At 46.4% G+C, this 22786-nt stretch overlaps 2 protein-coding genes and 2 long non-coding RNA genes across 5 annotated transcripts; 3 read left to right on the top strand and 1 right to left on the bottom strand.

The window, feature by feature from the left end:
- Positions 1 to 847: 847 nt before the first annotated feature.
- Positions 848 to 12826, top strand: LOC124060132. 2 transcript variants are annotated; one of them, XR_006843514.1, is made up of 3 exons: positions 848 to 2006; positions 9416 to 9641; positions 11366 to 12826. It is a non-coding gene; the product is annotated as an uncharacterized LOC124060132 (long non-coding RNA). The 2 variants fall into 2 exon arrangements; XR_006843515.1 differs by lacking the exon at positions 848 to 2006 and adding an exon at positions 8524 to 8845.
- zbtb37 (zinc finger and BTB domain containing 37) lies at positions 3446 to 8506 on the bottom strand. The gene is made up of 4 exons (XM_046390704.1): positions 8123 to 8506; positions 6512 to 7450; positions 6329 to 6428; positions 3446 to 6123 (listed from the first exon to the last, which is right to left on the bottom strand). Exons 2-4 carry the CDS (start codon positions 7429 to 7431, stop codon positions 5599 to 5601), a joined length of 1545 nt encoding a protein of 514 aa, XP_046246660.1. The 5' UTR covers positions 7432 to 7450; positions 8123 to 8506; the 3' UTR covers positions 3446 to 5598.
- Positions 12827 to 13009: 183 nt separating the features above from the next.
- On the top strand, positions 13010 to 14694 carry LOC124060130 (growth arrest and DNA damage-inducible protein GADD45 beta-like). Its single transcript, XM_046390705.1, has 4 exons — positions 13010 to 13276; positions 13471 to 13572; positions 13665 to 13887; positions 14040 to 14694. Exons 1-4 carry the CDS (start codon positions 13233 to 13235, stop codon positions 14151 to 14153), a joined length of 483 nt encoding a protein of 160 aa, XP_046246661.1. The 5' UTR covers positions 13010 to 13232; the 3' UTR covers positions 14154 to 14694.
- Positions 14695 to 14823: 129 nt separating this feature from the next.
- LOC124060131 lies at positions 14824 to 21825 on the top strand. The gene is made up of 3 exons (XR_006843513.1): positions 14824 to 14969; positions 19695 to 19756; positions 21374 to 21825. It is a non-coding gene; the product is annotated as an uncharacterized LOC124060131 (long non-coding RNA).
- The last annotated feature ends 961 nt before the right edge of the window (positions 21826 to 22786 follow it).

Below are 22786 nucleotides of genomic sequence, written 5' to 3'. Positions count from 1 at the left end.
GAATATATCTAAATGATTTGATTTATAATTAGGCATGTTGTGGTCAAGATTATTGGATATTCATATACTAAACATTTGATTCACACAGTAAAAAGTAAAAAAACAAAAAGCCATTAAGTTTCAGGCTCGAAGCTGAAGAGACTCAAAACCGTTTGGCGTAAAGCAAAGTGAGGGAATCAGAGGAACTGGAGCCTCGGCTGATTCAAAGACACGATGAAGACCAGAGGGTGAGGATGATGATTATGATGAGGTTGGGCTGTTTTCACAGTTTGACTGAACATGAAACTGAAACAAACCTGAAGAACCACTGCAGAGGAAAAGTGGGATCGTGAGGTTAAAGTGTCACGCTGAGCTTTTCACTCATTACATTTTGAAGTTAAGCTTTGGGTACAGACTCTTTCAATCTGTTGAGAAGCATCGTTACATCTGTGAGCTGATGCTCTCAGATTTAATGAAGTATTTGAAGAAAAATATTTGACCTTTACTAACAAAAAGCTGTGAGAAGTCTGAAATGATCAAAAACCAAAAGCAGGTGTTGTTTTCAGCGTGTAGCGCAAAATGTCCAACTAGCCACACCTGCTGTGTCCCCCACCTGGGACTCCAATCAGACTGAATTTAAAGAAAAACCTTCTGAAACTGACAGCTCGGTATGAAGTCTGCAGATGTCAAGAAAAACGAGTCTTTGGTTGAAGTTGTCTATGACACCTCAGCTCAGGTTAAAAACCACAAGTGCAGCCTGAACACAACTCTGATCCGACTTTTCCTTGTTTTGTAGATTCTTCAAGCAGAACCAGACCAGACTGGAACGCCTGTTCTGGAAGCAGCTTTTTCTTGACTGAAACTGGCTTGAAATTCTGTGTTGTTCGTTAAAGACAAAAAGACACTACGCCTCAGTGCAGGCAGGAGAACAGTCACAAGAAAGCCGTCCAGACGTCCTGAGGACAGACCCGGTCTGGACCACTTAAGACTGATTTACCAAGATTCTTCTTCATCTGTTTGGTCTGTAATATTCAGATATTACCAGCAGCCAACGCTGACTTGCAGTGTCTTACATAATTTGATTAGCTGGGGAAAAAAGACAATGCAGGAATTTATTTCAATGAAAAGACAAATCTTTTCATTCCTGTGCTGCACTGAGGGTTAGCAGAGTCTCTTTGTTCCTGGAGTTTCTGCAGGACGAACGTGTTTTTATCCGAGCTGGGCAAGATGGCCGCTTTTCATGTTTTTGGCGTGTAAAAACAGTGTCTTGGCTTACATTTATTTTGTATGTCCTGATGCACAACTTCACTTCAATGCAACACAGCCAATGAGCTGCATTCCCCCTGGGATTTCAAATACATGTCAGTTTTCTTCTTGAAGTGAAGGGCCCAAAAACTGATCTGTAAGGCAGCTGAAAAGTCTGCACACACTGATGAATCCAGAGATTATCACCACTTCCAAAACTTCTAATACGACAAAAGTTTGAAATGAGCACGTGGTTGTTAAGAACTAAAAACTGGAGTTCTGACCAGTTTAATCTGTCTCAGACTCTTTTGAAAGAGCATTTATGCCTCATCCAAAGTGCTGAAGTCCTTCAGAAGTTAGCAGATGCAAGCAACTTAAAGCACAATCTGATGGCAGCCAAATGATGCAAGTACGTCTGTTCAAATCTAAATTAGTTTCAGCAAAACTGAACACATGCTCAATGACAGACTCAGTCTGTAACAGCTTGGCTCCACATGTCCACACACATAAGCAACTCAACCCACCAGAAAACCGCGTTTGTGTTTTTGGGAGGATCTCTTTAACCTCTCACCTTTCTGCAGCGATGCACAGGTGTACGCCGTCATGTCACACGGTGTGACATCACTGAAAGGTGTGGTTACATGTGCAACAGAGCACCAACTTGAACCAAAGAGGGCAGTAAAACTGTGCCTCTCAGCATGGTGTGAAGTCACTCTTTACAGAACATCTTGTGCTTAAGTCTCAGTGTGCACACTTTTCAGCTTACTGCAGTTATATACTCGGTGAGTAGTAATACACAACACGTCCTGACTTAGTGAAGTTAGAAATGAGGTGGAGGTGAAGATCACAACTGATTTGTCATAAAATAATAAAATCTGGGGTCAAACATCTGCCAGCCAGTCAGAATCGAAGCTCTTCTGTGGCTGTGGTAAGCTGGCAAGAGGATTTGTAGTTACTGATTTTATTCCATATTGCCCAGCCCTGGTTTGTGTGTTTCTGTCGTCCTCTGCAGTGACTCGCAGGGATTTTTTACCTGCTGCTATTGAGTTTATTTACAGGTGAGTTTTTTTTTGTTTGCTTTCTGCGGCGCGTAGCTCGCACTGAGGTTTAGCTGTTAGCGTTCTGCTACGTGGGGAAAGGTAAGCATCTGATTCACTGAATAAAAGAGAGTCTGTATACCTGATAGTTCCTGGTTTAGCCTGAAGAGTGAGTGCAGCGGCGGCAGGATCTGGGAGGGAAACTCGAGTCCAGCCAGCCAGCCAGTTTGAGGACAGAGCCGCTGGCTTCACTTGCATAAAAACAAAGTTTACCATCCACTGAGAATCTGATTCGCAGCTCTGGAGGAAAACAGTTACAGCCGATCCATGTGCTACCTGCCTGCCTACCGTACATCTGATTTTAACCCTTAGCTTACTGACATTATTCTTATGCAAAAAACATCCTAGTAGTTTAAATATGTTTGTCTGATAATATGTGTAGATTTAATATTGTTCTGTTTTTATAAAAAGTTCTGTTTTTGATCCCATCTCTCTGATAAGTGCTGAAGTTGTTTTGCCATTTTGGAAGGCCAACGAGGCCACGTCATCTGTCCTTTGGTTGCCAGGTGGTTCAACCTGCTTCCGCCCTCCAGCAGGCGACCTCTGGAGGGTATTTCTTAGTCCAGCTCCATGGCCTGGCTCCTACATCCATCTGGTCTGACAGGGTCTGTCTCCTTGTTTTGTCGTTACCCATCAGCGTCAACCCGATCGCAACTGTCTAACGTTATGGCGCATTACCTCAACTGCACATGTGCAACTGTAATCTGCAGGAGCAGCAGGTGACCGTGAAAATACCAGAAGAAAAGCATTTCAACAAACTTCGATCACCTTCTCCACACCATGTTCTGACAGGAAAATCTGCCTGTTAGCTGGCAAGCTAACATTAGCTAGCAAGCTAGAGTCGGTGAAGTCACTGGAAGGTAGATTCGTACTGAAGCTAGGCTGCTTCCAGTGTCTGTGCTACACGTGGCTACACAGAGACGAAACTGAAATCCATTAAAGCCTGACTCTGGACAACTAAGTTTCACTATCTGTCCTAGAAACACTACAGTTGTCCTAAAGGCCTGGATACTACCTAATGTTAGACAGAATATGTCAGTGAACTGACATTAGCCAGCTAGCTCATACAGGTTAGCTTTTTTAAAAAACTGAGGTGAACAAGTAAAACACAGTTAGATGTAATGAGTAAGCAGAAATCAGTTAGCATGTAGATAATCAGTCAGCTTGTTTTTTTTTTTTTTATGTATTTTCCTCTGAACTATGTTCGCTTAAAAGCTCATGTTCGGCTAACTTGAGCTAACTAGCGTACAACCATGAAGTTTGTTAACTCTTGTAATCAAATGTGGTTTTGAACCACTGTAATAAAATATGTATATGATGGAGAAGTAGTCCACTAGCTTACTGGCTAATGTTAGCATAACTCAGCTACACTGCGGTTATGGCCGTGAGCTAACTATCTTTTTCACTTTTTACTCAAAGTGAAGCAGATTTAATGCGTCATCAACTGAAACAGATGTTACCGATCAGGTCGGGACACCGTCTCCATGTCCTCCTTGAACATGGAGCTTGTGTCTTTTGTCACACACATTGTCAGAGCAAAAAAGTGTCCAAGAAAAACAAAACACAAAACACATGCTTGTTATAAAAATATCTGAGAAGATTGACGGAGATCTCTGTGTGAGTGGATCAGAGCGCCCCCCGGTGGTGCTGTGCTGTGCAGTGCAGCAGCTGTATTGCGTAGTGATGAGAGGTAACTGAGCTGTGTAGCTTATCTGAGGCCGGACACAACAGTGTCCAGTTGTCCTGCTGTGAGTCTGCTCATCAACAGGCTGCCAGATGGTCCTTTCTAATTTATAGGATCTTTAAAAACTGACTCAAACAATATCACGAAGAATCTATACTCATTTTACAACCAAATTAACAAATCCAGCGTGATCAGAGTTTCATTCCGACTGTTTTCACGGCATGACAGAGGCACGCGTGGAGATTCATTTTCCACCTTGAGGACACAGATTAATGGATGTACGTTCACTCCCAGAGCTTTCAAATGCATCCCATAACCTTTTCCCAGGGTTTGAGCAGCAGGTTGTGAACCATGAGGACTGCCTTGAGCATGAACAGGAGTTATCATGTCCACCTGTGCTCAGGTCACGTGATAACACCTGAGTAGGTTCTACGTCAGAGAAAGCCACGAGACAGTGCAAAGCTTTACGTGTAGCTCGGTATTTTAGATGAAAACATTCTTGCTGATTGACACATTGTGAAACGAGGTGGGAAAGTTTCCTGTTAATGCACTTTTCAGTCAGTAAACTGGAACGATTCAACTTCAAACTGCTGCTCTGCCCTCGACTGGGAGGAGCCCAACATGTTGTGATATGAATATTCTTTGGCTTGTCGCTGACTGCGTGACACAACAAAATGTGAATCCAATCGTATGTGCTAAGATTTTCTTTTATGTTTTCCCACATTTTACAGTGAGAGAACTACTTCTCAAGGATCGGCAGATTACTCAGCCATGAAACTAATGATTAGCTGCAGTCCTGTAAGGTGTACAACCTTTCAGATCAGGTCTGACAGGTCATATTTTCTAACTGAGGACGGAGAACAGGAAGTCGCGAGTTTCCTTGATGGCCTTGTGAAGTAACGTGAATTTGTGCAGTGTGGAGAACATCGTTCACTAAACTTTGTTCAGTCGGCACGAAAGCTGCAAACAGGAAGAGACGAGAAACTCCGATCACACTGGGAGCGAACGTTAGCAGTCAGACTTGTTTCATTGAACTTTTTGGTGCAACTAAATCTTTTTAAGCCCATCTGGCACTTAAAGAGCGCAGAGGATCATCATCATCATCATTATTATTATTATTATTGTTATTATTATTATTTTTAACCTCGCAGCTCCAGATTGTCTCAAGGCAAATATGAAGGATCTGAACTGTTGAACTGGCACTGAGTAGTTTGGCAAAGTTTCCACCAGACAGACTGTTGTGATGCTGCATTGTGAACCTGTAACACCTGGAAATATAAAAGTAGAAATCTGCAACATAACAAACTAGACGGAGGCAAACGAAGACCACTGCATCGTGTGGTGTATGAGGTTGTTGGGAGTGTGTGGCGTTTCTTCATTTTAGCTTAATCCGTTCGGTTTGGTTAGTGAAGGTAGATGCGGTTTAAAGCGGAAAAAAATCTCAGTTCAGACTCTGAGGTGTCCTTTCTGACGCTGCTTTGACTTTAGCGGGTTCGGCATCCTGCTGGCTTCAGGTGCAACAGGACCAGACAGCCCTCCACTTCTGTAACCCCCTGCCCGACCGTGAAACCTACCCTCCGCTTTCCCTCGGGGTCAGTCGGGCCCCGTGGTGGAGACCGAGGCCTGGGGACCCTCACTGTACTGGCCTCCGCTGCTGCTGCCCCCACCCCCACCCTCTGGCTCCTCCTGGCTGGGGGAGGCCTCGTCGCTCGGCCCCGCCCTGGACGTGACGGAGGCGGTGGTGGTCTCAGGGGAGGCGCTGTGGGCCTCCTGGGGGGCGCAGCCTGGATGGTTTTTGCGGAAGTGCTGGTTGAGGATGGCCTGGAAAGGGAAGCTCTTGCCGCAGACATGGCAGTGGAAGGGCTTGTTGCCGGTGTGCTTGCGGATGTGGTACTCCAGCTGGTCCTTGCGGGTGTACTTCTTCCCACAGATGCGACAGACGAACGGCGTGATGCCCATGTGCAGGCGCATGTGGCGGTCCAGGCTGCCCTTCTGGTTGAAGGACTTGCAGCAGTAGATGCAGGTGAGTCTGGGGTTGTAGCGAAACCAGCGGTCTCCTACCTGCTCCCTCAGGTAGTCCTCGTAGCCACCCATGTCGAATGCCGCATGCTCCTCCCCCTGGCAAGCACAACCAAACGTTAACACAGACCAGAACCAGAACGCAATAAGCGCTCCGCTAGTTTGTACTTCTTTGAACCAATTACAGGATGCAGAAATGTTTTCACTTCTCGGTGTGTTTGTTGTTGTTGTTGTTGCTGCTGCTGCTATGATTTTGAAAACAACACCACCTGCAGTCCACCTGAGAGGGTTTGCTTCACGGTACCTGAGAGGTCGGCTGTCGCAGCTCGTCTGCCCTGCTGGGGGACTCGCTCTTCGCTCTCTGACGCTCTGCCAGGACGACGACGCTGCCGGTGGGACTGAACCTGACACACAAACACACGTCAACACACACGTGTCCGCACACGAGTCAGGCCGGGGCTCTGTGGCGTGTCAAGGTGTGCCTTACCTGTCCGTCTCACTGAAGCTGGACGACGGCTGGGCGCTCCGCCCCCCCATCGCTCCCACCGGCCCCGTCACCAGCGTGCTGCGTCCTGACGTGTCGATCATCACGGTGGCCCCCTCCTCCACTGGTCCCCCCTCCTCCTGGTGCTCACCTGCTCCGATCCACTCCTCCATCCTCTCCGTCTTGATCCTCACTCGGTCCATGGCGCCGCCCTCCTCAGCGCTGCCGGTCCTCTCCGGCTCGCTGCTCGTCTCCACATACCACTGACCGGCACGGTTAATGCGCAGGATCGGCTCTTTGCCCGCCCTGCTGGTGGTGGCCCCAGACCCCTCCAGTCCGCTGTGCTCCACTGTCGGCGGTGGGCTGAGCGGCTCCTCGGCAGGACTGACCGGCTCACACGCGTCTGCACCCCCCCGCGGGCCGAGGAGACGCAAGCCGCCATGGTGACCGGCGCCTCGCACCACGGCCTCCATGGTCCTGTTTCCCCTAGAACCCCGCGCCTCCTCTGTGGGCTCCTCATCCAGGTCGGCCAAACTGATCTTCAGGTGGATACCCTCCAGGATCTGGGTGCAGCGGTCAATGATGTGCTGCATCTGTAGAAAGCTGGCGGCTGTCAGGTAGCTGATGATGTCGGCGAGTTGCAGGCAGAGGCGGCCCGTGTAGCAGAAGGACAGCAGCTGCTCGAACACCGTGGGGTTACGGATCACCGTCAGCGACACGGTGCTCATCTGGCTCAGAGACATGTGGTCCCGGAAGTACGGCGAGCTGGCGGCGAGGACCACCTTGTGTGCCCGGAAGCTCTGGCCCTGCACGTTAACCACGATGTCGCAGAGGCGGCCCTGAACGCGCAGCTGGTTCAGGTGAGACAGGACCGAGTTACTGAAGTCCGGGATGTCCAGCTGGATGCTGCCGGAGCGCTCCATGATGCAGTCTGCAGGGACGCTGCAGAACCAGAAGCAAACAAGATATGACATCACAGTAAGACCTTCAGTCTGGACCAACACGTGTTCACTATTCCACTAAAGCTTCTCTGATGCGAGCTCAGCTACATGTTGAAACATTTAACTCGACGTGTTTGTCTAAAGAAAACATGTGGGGGAGAAACAACTGACATCCTGTAATTGTCCTTAAATGCGGATCAATGTGGACTTTTGTGTCACAGCAGAACTGATGAGCTCACAGAAACCGCAGTGAGTGACAGCTGATGTTTCGTGCCTCCTAAAGCCTGATCCAGGACCAGGTTTTCCACAGCCCGTTATAGGACAGATGCTGCAAAAAATTCACCCTAAAGAACGAAACTGAAGTGCTGATCACTTGCACTGTTGGCTCCGGGACCAGGACGGGTACTGAACCTGGACTGATGGTCAACACCAAACCTCTGACTGATGTTCAGTCACGTTCAGTTCTGTAGAAAAACACGTTCATCCTCAGCAAGACAACACGTGTTCTGCCCGACTCTCTTCAGTACCTGATCAGGACTGGGCTCACACCCGAGTCTGAGTCCTGCCACCTGTTCAGGCTCTGCAGAAGAACCTGACAGGACACGACTTTCAGTCTATCACCTGATCCAGGTGGATCCGCTGGCAGACCTCAGGTGTGCTGTCGAACTCTCACCTGAAAGAGGGGGCAGAGGAAGATCGGGTCTGGTTTCGGGTTGCGGTGCAGTCGAGGCTTCGGTCCTGCAGCTAGCTGAGCATCGTTGGCAGCTCGGGAGACGACGACGGCGGCTCGGCTCGGCTCGGCTCGGCTCAGCACGACTTGGGCCGGCGGGCTGCAGCTCCACCCGCCGCTCCTCCAGGCTCCGCTACCGCAGCGGCGGTCGTGGCGGCCTCAAGGCCGGGGAACAGCAGCTGAGCTCGGCCTCCGGTCCGTCAGCAGCCGCTCTGCCGCCATTCTTCTTGGTGTCAGACTCGGTTCAGTGTCGGTTCAGTGTCGGCGGACCGCTGCTGCTTCTCATCTTCCTTTTTCACGGCAGAAGGGCCGAGGCTGCAGGAAGGAAGGAGGAAAGGAAGAAAATGCGCGGGGGGCGCTGGGAAATGTAGTCCAGGACCTGCGGAGGGAGGGAGTCGCTGCTGCTTTAAAGACTCCACCTCCCGGCATGCATCTGCGAGGAGAGGGGTCATCATGGCACTTGGAGTTTGGCAAAGTGGAACACACACACACACACACACACACACACACACATCGCAGCTCGTTTTCAGCGCAGCTCAGGCGGAAACAGGACAAACTTTTTTCTGTGACGCTTTACTTTGTAATCAACAGTATGACGTGCAGTTTTGTACCTGTGAAAGGCCCGGATGAGACTCAGGTGTCGCAGAAGCTGAACTGTCGTCTCAGGTTTAATGTTGTGAGTCTTTTCTAAAAACAATTTCAAATCTAAATGAGGTGTTAATTATTTCCATTGAGTGTCAGTGTTGGAATGTGAATGAAAGTACATTTACTCTAATACCGAGGTACTTGTTCGGTACTCGAGTATTTCCATTTACTGCTGTTTCATATTTCTGCCCCACTACATTTATTTGACAGCTTTAGTTACTTAGCAGGTTTGATTTAATATTACCAAATATAATCAACAAATACGCGTAATAATACGGATGAGGCTCCGAGCGCAGAGATTCACAAAGAGCCCAGCAGATAAACCAGCTCCAACATTAAACTGAGCACATGAATGCATCAGTAATCCTCATGCAGTAAAAGACATTACTCTGAAATATGCCATTTGGCTTAATGAATATGTTTTACTTTTGGTGGTTTAAGTGCATTTTGATACTAATTCTTTAATACTTTTGCTGAAATGAAAATTTAAGTGCAGGATTTCACTTGTTAAAGCTCACTTCTGTATTATTACTTTTACATGAGCACAACATCTTTAATAAATCATTCCATGTTTGTTTATTCACCCTAAAGGAGAGAAGAAGACTTCATCATCATCATCATCATCATCATCATCATCATCATCATCACTGAGTGTGTCGGTTGTTAATGAAACTCGTGTGTATTGAAGTCAACAGCCCTCTCAGTGAGCCACCAGACTCCAGAGGAAAAATCACCGATTTAAGGACGTGTGAGATGGAAATGAAGCCGAGAGGAACAACTGCAGACTGAAGACGAGCGTCAACCAGCAGGAGAGAGAGTGAGTTCACACACACTCACACACACACACACACACACACTAACAAGCCACATGTGTGTATTGTAAACTTAATTAATCTGTTTGTGGATTCCAAAATTCTCTGGATTCACTCGTCAGATGAAAACAGTCAAAGTCAAAAAACACCAAACAGGAAAACCTTAAAATTGTTTGAACTTTGTTTTATTCTTTCAGTGTCTCTTAAACTTTACTTTTACATCTTAAAAATTCTTTTAACTTTAGTACTTCAAAGTCCCTTAGATCTAACTTTATGCCTGGAATAATAATAACAGTTGACAATTCAATTTAACACACATTTGATAATACGTTTAAACTTTATATTTTACCTCCCAAAATCCCTTAAACTTTCCCTTTTCTATCTTAAAGTCCCTCTGATTTTGAATCCCCTTTCACTAATTTTATACCTGGAAAGTTCCTTAAACTTCCTTAAATTGTTTAAAGCCCCGTACAGGAATATTTTAAATAAATGTTTTGTCTTGTTTTTCTGTTGGCAGAGTTTCTGTCATGTGATCTTCTGATGTTGCTGTTATTTAAAGTGACTAACGATCCTCCGATCAGTGATCAATGACGAATGATCCCAGCCATTAGCAGTTTCACATTAAAAGGGAACATTTGGACTTCAAGCTTTAAACTAAAATGGTACAAAATCAGTCAATCATCATGTGATTGTTTTGTGTTTGTTCAACTTTCTGACTCTTTATCAATGACACTGATCAGCAGTTTCACTCATGGAAACTTTTCAACTTTAAATTTTACAGTTTAAATCTTCCCAAAGATTTAGTTCTAAAACTTTAAATGACATTTGGGTTTTAGTTGTGTCTTTAAAATCCTTCAGCTTCAATTTTAAATGTTCTTTCACACCTGAAAACCTCTCAGTTTCACCAGGTGAAAACTTACTGGGACTCGAGTATTTAAACTCTGCTGCTACGAAAGCATTTGAAGAAAATTTTAAGTCGTTTTAGAACTTTTTGGCTTTTCAAAGAGTTTCATTTTCTGTTTGTGAAACTCTTTTGTTAAAATGCGTCATCGGCGAAGCCGTAGATGAACTGATTCATTAGTGATGTCATGTGATCAATACTTTCACATTAAAAGCCCAGCAGGATTAGGACTGCAGTATTGGGATCATTGATTGATTTGATCAGAAGTCACATGATCAGTTAATAAACAATCAGCACTTCACACTTTTCATTAACGAAAGAAGTGATTGGCTGCTAAGGAGCCTCATTAAACTTCAGTTCAATCCTGATTGACTCCTGTTATCTCATCAGTAATCAATCACTGTAATCACTGTCCCGTAAACGTCCTTCATTTCTCTGGGAGATCAGTCGATCTGTCCAACAACTGATCAATTAAATGAATCCACAGAACATTAAGTCGACTCGTGTGACTGGATGTAATAACACTAATCTTTCATTTGTCAAAGTAAACCTTAAACTCCTTCAACGGCCGGAAAATGTGACTTTAATGTTGTTTTATTGTCAGAGTTTGAGTGACTCAGTAAAACATTTAAGTGAAAAATGAGTTTTCAGCATCAGTGAAAAGGAGACGAGATGAAACGAATCAAATGACACAAAGTGAAACAAGCCAGCTGATGAAGTATTTAATATTAAAATCCTCCTGTATGACCCGGATGTGACCAGCAGGTGGCGCCACAGGACCACAGACAGATAAATCTGTCTTTCCTTCCTTCTCTCACTCACTTACAGGCTGAAGATGGTGGATCATCATCCTCCCTCGGCGTCCCAGAGGAACTCTAAAACCCCTTCAGCTCTTCTAGAAAACCCCAGAATAATTTCCCTCTGAATCCTTTACATCTTAAAACTCCCTTAAACTTCATCTTTATGCCTCAAATATCCCTTTAACGCCATCGTCACATGATCATGTTCATAATCGGTGCCAGGAAGGTGAAGAGGAGTTAAACGTTTTACCTTAAGACCCCTTAAACTTCCATTTAAGCTCTCAGACCTTCAGTGATAAGACGAGGGTAAAGATGACACCAGTGATTTGAAGTCCTGAATGTTGCCTTCCCTCATCAGTCTGATGATGATCTGAGGTTAGTTAGCTTCATATTCAGGTCTGATGTTCGGGGATTTGAGGGGTCCAGGGTGCGGAGACAGTGAAAATCTGATTTTCCCCTAAAAGTGATCAATTCTGAGCAAATTCAAGCTGCAGGTTTGTTTCTTCTGGCTAATTTTCGGTTTAATGTGTGGAAACTCTGCAGTGAGTTCATCAGAGTTTCCCTGCAGCAGCTGAAACTCTGTTCAAAACCTCCCTAAACTTCTTCATTTCTGCCTGAAAGCCCCTAAAAGCATCCAACCCCCCCCAACGAACCCTGAAACCTTCCCAAACTTCTCCGGGCCCCCCCCAGTTCGAGAACCGGTTTCGCAGTGCCAGCGTGCTCCGACATGTCCTGCAGGTTTCACTGCTGCAGTGTCGCCGGGGGGCCGATGGGGGGCGCCTGAGTTCAGGCCTGCAGGCGCTGCTCGTGCATGCAGCACAGCAGAGCGACTGCGTGCATTTACTCAAATAAACACTCTGCAGTTATGAATGTGATGTTTCTGCCACCACTCGGCTCAGTTCAGGTTCAGCTTCCGGCCTCGGCAGGCTTAACGGCTCCGGCCCCGGCCCCGTGACCCGGTCCGGGACAGTCTTCGTCCGGGCCCAGAGGCTGAAACTGCAGCAGAGCCTCAAAGTGTCTGCAAGTGCAAACATCTGTGAAATAAACGAGAACCTAAACTGTGACCTGAATTTTGCCAAGTGTTTATTAAACCCATTTCCATCTTTTGTTTTAAACTCCCCTGTTGCACAACCTGCAGCCGGGCCTCCGTTACACAATGCAGCTCTGCGCCCAGCCTCGTGCTGTGGCACGAGCTGATCACCTGCTCGAACTTCCTTTATTGTGCTTCTGCAACCAGACTCCATTTATAATAAGAAGAATTTATGTATCGCCGCTGCTGTGCTGCTGCAGTTGGGTGTTTGTGAGCGGGTGTGACGGGATGCAGTGTCGGGTGGGAGCTTCCTGTCGTCCGGCTGTGATTCAGGTGAACTCCGCGGCTTTTCCAGTGCGGCAGGAGCAGATCCCGGGATCAGGGAGAAGCCAGATCTGGAAATTCCTCTACTCAGAAAGAACAAACTGGTAGAGCGTTAGGAGAGAGGAGGGAAGGAGGAGGGGGAGGGGGGGAGAGCGGGGGATTCTCCGAAACCACCCACGTGGGATGCCTGAGCCTGTCGAGCACTCAGCCAATGGGCGCAGAGTACGGGGGCTCTATTGTCAGCTGCTGACCAATCAGGCGGCGGGCGGCCGGACGGGGTGACGCCTGCCGCGACGGGAGCGTATAAAGTGCGGTGAGTTTCGGCTTTCGGCAGCAGATCTCGCTTCGTCGCTGCCGACAGCCCGCGGACTTTTCTCTGAATTCGTGATCCTTCTGCACGGACTCTGGACGGAGCTTTGTACCGATCTGGATTACCGCTTGTGTGGACTTTATTACGGGAACTGAACGGGACAGCAGCCGATCCGCGCTGTGGATATTTCTCACTATCCTGGATCTTGTGGATTATTTTACTGACTTCAACATGACTCTGGAGGAGGTCGTTGGATCCAACAGCACCGAGAAAAAGTAAGTTGTTGTGAGTGATGCGTAAGCACGCACTGGCACGCACTGGCACGCAGCTGCACGGGTGTCAGGTCACATTTTGGATCACATTTTAGATGTGAGTTCTCGTGTTTTCTGTGTGATCGTCCACGTCTTTCAGCGTCAGTCGTGCAGTCTTGTGTGTGCTGGCTGTTCTAACCGCCTCTGTGCCTCTGCAGGATGGAGACGGTGAGTCAGGCTCTGGAGGAGCTGCTGGTCGCGGCTCAGCGGCAGGACTGCCTCACGCTGGGAGTCTACGAGTCCGCCAAACTCATGAATGTGTAAGTATGCGTTCTTCAGCTTCCATCAGGAATGACGTCTGATATTAAAATGTGAAGATGGAGACATTAACCTCCCCCTCCTCCTCCTGCAGAGACCCGGACAGCGTGGTCCTGTGTCTCCTCGCCACTGATGAGGAGGATGAAGATGACATCGCGCTGCAGATCCACTTCACGCTGCTGCAGGCTTTCTGTTGCGACAACGACATCAACATCCTGCGGGTGTCCGGCATGAGGCGGCTGGCTCAGCTGCTGGAGGAGGACACGGAGGACAGCAACGGCAACGAGCCCCGAGACCTGCACTGCATCCTGGTCACTGTAAGTCCACCCTGAAAGGTTTCATTTTTAAAAAGTACAGGAAATGAAATTGCACAAGTAAATCATTCCTAAAAACAAGCACTAGAATGAAGCAAACGCACATCCTGTCGCCCCACCGGGAGTCTCACCGTCCTGTCCGCTGTGTTTTGCAGAACCCGCCGGTGCAGCCGCTGCAGTGTCAGGCCCTGCAGAGCATCAGCAGCTTCTGTGAGGAGAGCCGCTGCAGGAACCAGTGGGTGCCCTGCCTGGATCTGCAGGACCGCTGAGCCGAACCGGGACGAGCCGAACCGAGTCAGACCGCCGCGAGCGGTGAGGAAGAGTGGAAACGGTCCAAATGGCCGCCCTCCTGCTGAAGAGGATTAACGGCGTTTGAGATGGGAGATTGACCGACCCGAACCGGAAGCCCTTCTGCTGCCTGATTGGGTGATCGATTTGTCCGGGGAGGGACGTGACATGCCGGCACCGGTCCAGACGGGTTCTGGAAGCCGGAGCGGGAGTCCCGTTGGAGGAGGAGAGGACTGTGCAGGGGGATTCGGGTCCTGGAGCTGCAGAGAGGAGGAGTTTTTAAATCAAATGTCACGTGACTGAACTGAACTGAGCAACTACCTGAGCTGCAGGTGCTCTCACACACACACGAACTGACGTGACGTTACAGGACGTGTGACGTCACGAGCTGTTGTTTCTTGTTTTCAGCGAGGCTTTGGAGTCACACTGTGACGGACAGCCGATTATTTAATTGAACAGAGTAATATATGTGAACCCACCTGTTTTACTGACTACCTGATGAATAAATTATTGAAGGAGAAATGATTGATTCTGAGTGTTTCATCCAGCGTGCATGTGCGTGTGAGACAAGTATGGCGTCAAATTGCTGATTATTTGCACTGACAGAAAAGCCTGATTGTGTAGCGTTCAGAGACCCGTGGTTCCCAAACACTACTAGCTCATGACAGATCAGCGTTCGGCCTCGGCCACACGTCATCGGCGTGGCTTTCAGCTGTCCAGTGTGGTGTTCCTGCAGCTCTAAGGCCAGCAAACTGCAGGACGAGCCCCCGGTCCTTCTCTTTTCATTCGGTGTTCATGTGAGTCAGTACAACCTTTCAAACTTCAGCTGGTTTTAAACGCTGCAGAAACACAAGACACACTGGAAACTGAAGCTTCTCTGCTCGCTTGACTTGGTGTTTCAGTCTGAGTCGTGGGAACCGTTTGGCATGTAAAAACAGAAAATAAGAGTCTGACTGTGATCGAGTGTGTGGGAGATATTCACACCACCTCGTTTCCATGGTGCCATCTCCAGTGTGTGTGTGTGTGTGTGTGTGTGTGTGTGAGCTCTAATTACATTTGCTCTTGTTTTGTGGGATGTGAACCAGCAGCAGTTTTGCTGCATTGCTCAGAAGACATGGAGGCTAGCAGTTTCCCCCTGTTCCCTGTCTTTGTGCTAAGCTACGCTAACCCATCGCTGAGGCCTTCCAAAATACCACTGCCTGCTAGCAGTAATGTCTTTGTACAAGTACACTTCAGTTAGCATAGCGTTAGCTTATAGGTCTTGCTAGTTTAGAGTTAACCTGTAGATCCAGCTAGCTTAGCATTAGCTTGTAGGTCTGTAGTTACCTCGTACACTCAGTTTGTTCAGTTAGCCTCTAACTCCTGCTAGCTTGTAGTTAGCTTTTAGTTAGCTTCTCAGTCTTGATTTGTGGCTGGTAGCTAACCAGACACATGGCTGCAGTTTGGTATTTTTTGATCACTAAACAGAACAAAACAGCAGAGAACAGCATGTCATTGGTTCCCTCCCAAGTTTTTCTCTCATTCCTGACCTTTGAAGGTTATTTTTTGTTCCTGTGGTGTTTTCCTTTGAACAGTGTGTGTGTGTGTGTGTGTTAAATATTCCTGAACAGACACACAGTACACTGAGTCCTTCCAGCTGTGTGTTTGTGTGTAACCTGCTGGGCCGTAAACTGAAGCTCTGCAGCCAACTCTGTACAAAGAGCTTCAGGCCTCTCCTGGTGATGTCACATCCTGATGTCACATCCTGTTGTAACAGGGAATCCGCTGCTCTGCTGACGCCACAGGCCTGTTTGTTTTGGCAGCCGGCCCGTCCCTGCCGGCCAGCGGAGCAGACGGGGCCGCGACTCCGAGAGGTTTAGAGGGAGAGAAATAGTCTGCTGCCTGAAGGAAAATGTCACACTAACACAGTAAAATGTGTTGTCGGCTTCACGTGGACGCTTCACCCGTCATGGAGACTTTGTGACGGAGAGTTCACACTGAAGTCGTCAGAGTCCACCTGCAGCTCTGGTGGTTTCACACTTTCTGACGATGTGAAGTTTCATTTTCTAAAGTCCCGACAGGTGACACAAGTCGCTCAACATCAATAAAAGGTGGTTGTCATGGCTACATAATATTAACAACATGACCATCTCACACCCTGACGGCACACTGAGCTGCATGAACTGACCTGACATCAGTGATGCAGAAACACGACGTCACATGACTTTAATGTGACGGACACACATTGTGTGATGATGGAAGGAATGCTGCTCTGATCTCACACACACACACACACAGAAAACAGGAAGTGTAACAGCAGTCCTGCACCACAGCTGGAGCTGTGATACGAAATGTTTGTTCCTGGCTGCTGTGAGAGACATTGACCACTTGGTGACTTTTGGCAATTCTTTAAAGATGATGTTCTGTTCTTAACTTTGGCAAAAATAGATTGACTCAAGGTACACTGCCAGGTTTTTCCAGAGCTTTCAGCCACACATCAGTCCTCCTGGAGGTCACATGACCAAAGAAAGACAGAGATTACTGTCTCCCCATCATACAGATTTGGCTAAAAGTATTTACTTGCTAAAAACAAATGCTGAGAGATCAGAAACACACAACGTTTACATTTTGTAAATTTCAGCCAAACATGATGGAGTTTTTGTTTTGGCTCCTGGTTAAAGTTTGGAAAAAAGAGACTGACTTGATGTATCCGACAGGACAAAACCAGCACGTTTCCTGAAAGCTAAAAGCTAACCCGTTAACCCCAACCCGACATTCTCCTTTAGACCTCTGGCCATGAAATGCATCCAGACTGTTTCTGTAAATGGAACAACCTGCTTGTCGCGTTATAGATGGCAGAACCAAAGCTAAATTTAGTAAAACAGAAAATGGAGTAATGTGACAACAATGTGCTGAGATTTACGATGTGTGATGGCGATGTCCCGCCATGTGTGTTTTCTGTTTTGTAGATCTCACAGGAATAGCAGCTTTATTTTTAGACAAACGTGGCTCACGGTTATTTCTGTGCTGCTGCGGCGTACAGCGAGGAGGCCTCCCTGCTCTCAGCCCTGCGTCACGTCGCCGTGGAAACACACGAAGCCTGCCGATTGGTCAGGCCGAGCAGCCGGTGGGAGCCCAGAGCCGTGGTCGAGCCGAGCAGCGTGTTACGTAGGGAGATCCTGCTGCAGCGTCACTAACCATGTAAGGCTGCTTCAGGACCAGCGGAGAGCATCAGAGGGATGAGTCACAGGGGAGGAGGAGGAGGAGGAGGAAGAGGAGGAGGAGGAGGAAGAGGAGGAGGAGGAGAGGACTGTCAGAGGGAACAACACGAAGGATGAAGGCAGAGATCACAGAAACACACTGAGAGACAGAACAAAAGGAGAAAAATGCTGGAAAATTTCCGATTTCTGACACAGAGTGCAGGCTGTTGAAGGCAGCATCAGGTCTAAAGCTGTCACGTCTCCCTGATCTACAGAACCTTTTCCTTCACTTCCTCTGCAGCTGATCACCACCACTGACTCGTTCAGTTATTCGTCCATTGGATCGTCTGTTGACCAAATGTGTTCTGCCGTTCACACGAAAAGTCGAAGGTTGACTTTGACCGTCTGTCTGTCCACTGAGACGTCTCACTGAGGACAACACTGAGTGAAGGCCTCGCACTCATTCGCTCTGAGGAATCTCATGAATGCAGATCCACATGCTCCCTCAGTGCATTTCAGACTCGCACACACGCACACACACTGGAGTGGCACCATGTAAACCGAGGTGGTGTGAACAACACACTCCTGATGTGACCCGACGGTTCAGGCTTAAAGCATGGCCGAAAGTATGTGGACAGTCCAACAGTTTAAGATGTGAGCAAGTTTTCTGAGGTTTCTGAGCAGCAGCACCACTGAATGATTCAGGCGAAAACGCTGCTGTCGACTGTGGACTCTACTGGCTGCCGCTGTGTGATGTCATCACAGCAGATGGGGCAGGAAGCTGCAGATGCTGGCTGCTGTAGATCAGATGGTGACCTTTGACCTGAGCGGGTCAAACGCCGCAGTGTGAGCTCTGCAGGGGAAAACTGCTTCTGAGTTTATGCTGAGATTTAACCCGTTCACCTCAAATACTCAGACGATGCCGCCGCGTTTCTTCACGCCCGTTTTTACAGTGAGTTATGTTATAATCTCTGTGTGGAAATCTGTAAACGGGTTTCTGTTAACCTGCTGAATGTTTGTCCTTCACTCTGATCTCTGACGGGAACTGCAACATGAACACACACACCAGAAACTACACCACTTCCTGTGTGTGTGTGTTCAGGGGGATTGGGTGCTTGTGGGGGGTGGGGGTCTGTTTACTGGAAGGAAAACCAGAAGACTTGACATTACCTTTCACCTCTTACTTTCCTGTCTCTGCGTGTTTTAAACTTTAAACTCTACAGCTTTGACTTCACCACACTGAGAGAACTTGACGAACTCTGATCCTCTGACTTTTCCTCCCGCGCCATCCTCACGTCAGTGTTTTAAAGAGTCCAGCTCTTTGGTTTATGACCTGCAGAAACACTTTGTGTTTACTGCTAACTAGCTAATGTTAGCATGCTAACAGGCTAACCTAAGATGGTGAACGTGGCTCACCTGAACCCTTAACTTCAGGTGAGGATTGGCTCGTAGACCACCTCACCACCACTTTCTGGCACAAAGGCCACATTCCTGCTGACATCAAACCGTCGGTCCTTAACCCCACCCCCAACACTGTGTTAACCTGGACGTATCCGGTCCTGTGTAGTCCAACAGATGAAATACATAAAAGTTGAGATGATCGTAATGATGATGACTCATATCGGGACTGGACCACAACACGGCTGTTGATCTGAAGACACCAGAGAGGAAAAACCTGTGGGAAGAAAACTACATCTGAAAAACTCCAATAACTGCGTTAAGATGAAGTAGAAGTCAAACTGACTAAAAATACAAGTAATACTATAGTGTTACTTGCTAACCCACAACAGTGGAAGTGGAAGACTTCAGATGTTTACGTGACGAGCCTCCAACTCCAACTGAGACCGACTTTCCAGACAGCGTAAACAGCGCTGAACCACGTCTCATGTAAATTCATGTTTCTGTTCCACCTCCGCCCGGCGCCTGTTTTGTCTCTTTGACTGTTTCCTTCTCACAGTGGAGGCTCCTCCACCCGTATTCTCCATCCCCTCCTCCAGCTCGTCCTCCAGTTTTTCCAGAAGAAAATAAAAGTGAAACCACAGCCTGGAGGCTTCGTTTGCAGGGAATTCTGCTCCTCAAACGTCCCAGAAGATGTAAAAATGTGTTGTTTACATTCATACGTGCATTTAAAACACAGAATGTTCAAATGATCATCCAAGTGAACATATGTAACACTTGAACATTCATATAAGCTTTATAACTGACAAACATGTTCTCCTCTTGTGGACGCTGCTGTACAAACAGATGATGAGTGGCAGCATCATAAAACACAGCTGTAAAAATATAAAATACGTCTTCAGAGGAGAAACTATAACAAATACTGAACCATTCTGTCTGTTGCAGATTATAGAGCATCAGACTGAGACATGACCAACAACAGAGACGATGATGGAGGAAGTATTCAGGTACTTTACTGAAGTAGAAGTACTAAGACCACACTGTAGAAACACTATGTTACAAGTAAAGATATTATTTCAGTAAAAGTAAGTAAATCATTAAAATGTACTTGAAGTAGTTACGTTTGTTTGTCCACAAAACATTTAGGAGTGAACTCCTCCTGCTGGTTTCAGCTGTACTGAGTCACTGAGGAGTGAGTCGGGGAACAGGGAGCTTCGTTCTTCTCGCAGCTCAAACCGTCTGAACTATAAATATCTCTGCTGGACCACGACGGTTATTTTTATCTCAGCTCAGGCTAAATTTACTGAGCCGGGCGTCTCCCCGCCCGTCCAGCCGCAGAATTGCCCCCAGCCCTCCCCTCTCCTCACTCGTCCTCCCCCGACTCTCCGCTGTGTTCGGGAGCCAAACCGCAGAGCTGAGGCCGCTGTGTGTTTCTGAGTGTCAGGCTGCTCGCAAAAACGGGTCAAAGTGAAGCAGAAAACCCTCATTTACCGTTTCAGAACTCTCACGAAATGCTGCAAAATAAAAATATGAAAAGTTAAAAGTCTGAATTTGACAACCCAATCGCCAGAATAAACGTTGGCAGAGTACGTTTCTGCAAACCAGGGATTATGTTGAAACTTTACTCTCATTTACATTTTCAGTTTTCTACTTCATGTTGGGACAACGCTGTGCTTCAGGTCTGTTTAGGTTTGGGCACTAAAACATTTGGTCAGGGTCAGGAAAAGATCGCGCTTGGCCTTAAAATACCTGCTTCAGCCACCACAAACGCCACTGGAAACTCCTGACATCTTCTTTAAATATCAGCTGTTGGTGCCACAAAGACGGCTACAAAATGTCCCAGAAGTCACAAAAATGAGCCAGTTTGTTGGTTGTTGAAGCGGCCTCGAGCAGTGATGTCATCACGCCCCCGCCGCCCCTCCCACCCCCGAGAAGGAAAGTCAGCTCATCAACATGCATAACATGTTGCTAATTTCATTTCATGTATTGTATTTTCGATGATGAGAAATTCTTTTTATTCTATTCTATTTTATTGATAAAACATACAAAATCAACGCCATCTGTGGTTTGCAGAAACGTCTGATGTTTAATTCCGTCAGCTTGGCTGCAGTTTAGATTTTGTGTTGCATTCAGTGAGTTTTATAGATCCTCAAAGAATGGAAACAACTCATCTCACGCTCTCATTTCTGTCTATAAACCACTCTGAAATGTTCCTTTCTGAATCATATTTTCAGCAAAGAGCATCAGTACCTTTTAATAAACACTGGAGCACCTCAGGACTCTGTATTAGATCCTTTGTTATTCTAAATCCACATAATTCTAATAACGGTAGTCAAATGTATAACATCTGTACAATATATAACTGAGTACATTTACTCCAGTACAGTATTAAAGTATAGTTTTCAGGTACTACTGGTTTTCCATGGCAGTGTACCTGCAGAACATTTAGCGTGTATAAATAGCATTATAAAATTCTTCTTCTTCTATTCGTGCGCACACATGTATGTTTCAGTTTTGAGTTTTATTGGTTAAAAGAAGAGAATCTGCTGCTAATTTGATGTTAAAGTAAAAACCACTTTCTTCTCTTTTCTCCTTGTCTGATTTTTCTCTCTTTAACCAATCAGAGACCATCAGCAGCTTCATCTAAACACCATCACACAGTCTCCTTTCTCTGTGTGCACGAGCCCACAATTACAGACCATGTGCTGAGGCACCCCCCCCACACCCACCGCCAACCTGACCCCACCCACCCAAACCACACTTTGATCTCAAACCAAACATCCCCTCCCTCCCTCCAGCTTCTGTTTCTGCTCCAGACCACAAACCAGAGGGACTCTGAGGACTCCAGACCTGCACTGACCGGCTGGCTGAGGAGCTGCAGGATCTGCAGAGAGAGGCTTGGAGAAACCTGGAAAACACTGAAGAAGAAGGAGATGTCTTTATTTAAAAACTCATTCTTCAGTATTTTAATCTTTAAGGCAACTTGTACTGCTGTGCTTCTGTCTGTTTCACGTCTGAGGTGAAATGCATTTTCATTGGGTGGGTTAATATAAAATAAATATCTAAATGTCTCTACAAAGTCTTTCCTGTTGTGTTGATGAAAGCTCAGGCAGAATAAATGATGGCGTCCATGTTTACCTCTTAATTAATTCATTTTGTCTCTGTAAATTCTGGTCATATTTCCACTGAATTCAGGTTGAAACTTGGATAGTGACTAAAGTGGTGAAACATAATGTCCACTAGGCAACCGAGTCTTCAAGTGTCAGAGTTTGTATAATTAGCTTAATATTTATTTTAATTTTTAACATTTACGGTTGCAGATCTGATGAAGTATTTGAGGATTTTTTTAATATATAAGAACCTCAAGGTTCATTAATACGTTAGTCCTCTACTAATTCAAATCTACGGCAATAAAAACTGTACTCTAACTCGGACTTATAATATCAGTTTTTATGCAGATGATACTGTATTGTATGCTATTCTATCTCACAACATTCTGCCATCAATTACTGAATTTAATAACTCTAATTAAGGCTGTAAATATTAGTAATAAGCCTTTAATAAGAAGACGATTTGGTCTGCTGTTTGTTCACTCTTGTAAAACTACATTAAGTTGGCTTATTATATTATATATTATATCCCTGTCACTGTTGATATCTTTTCTTATCCTGGTTGTTTTTATATTTATATAGTGTTGTTTTATATTTATAGTATTACATATTTTGTAGGTTATTGGGATTACACCGGGACCGGGGAAACTAATTTCATTCCACCTCATGTTTCTACATGTGTGAAATGACAATAGAGCTCCTTGAATCTTGAATCCTTGAATCTTAAAAAATGTCACAGTGTAGTAAGTATAAAATAAAATAAAATCAGATAAAGTACAAATAAAGTACAAACACCTCAAAAGCCCATTTTTATGTACTGTGAAGTATTTGCACAGAAACTGTCAGAGTGGACAAAGCGTCACTCTTGGTTCTTTTCTCTGTCATTATGCAAATCTTTGTTGTTTGGTGTTTCTGCAGGGACAAACA

Source organism: Scatophagus argus, chromosome 6 (assembly GCF_020382885.2).
Source record: "Scatophagus argus isolate fScaArg1 chromosome 6, fScaArg1.pri, whole genome shotgun sequence".
Classification (NCBI taxonomy): Eukaryota; Metazoa; Chordata; class Actinopteri; family Scatophagidae; genus Scatophagus; species Scatophagus argus.
This window is presented reverse-complemented; position numbering and strand designations above follow the sequence as displayed.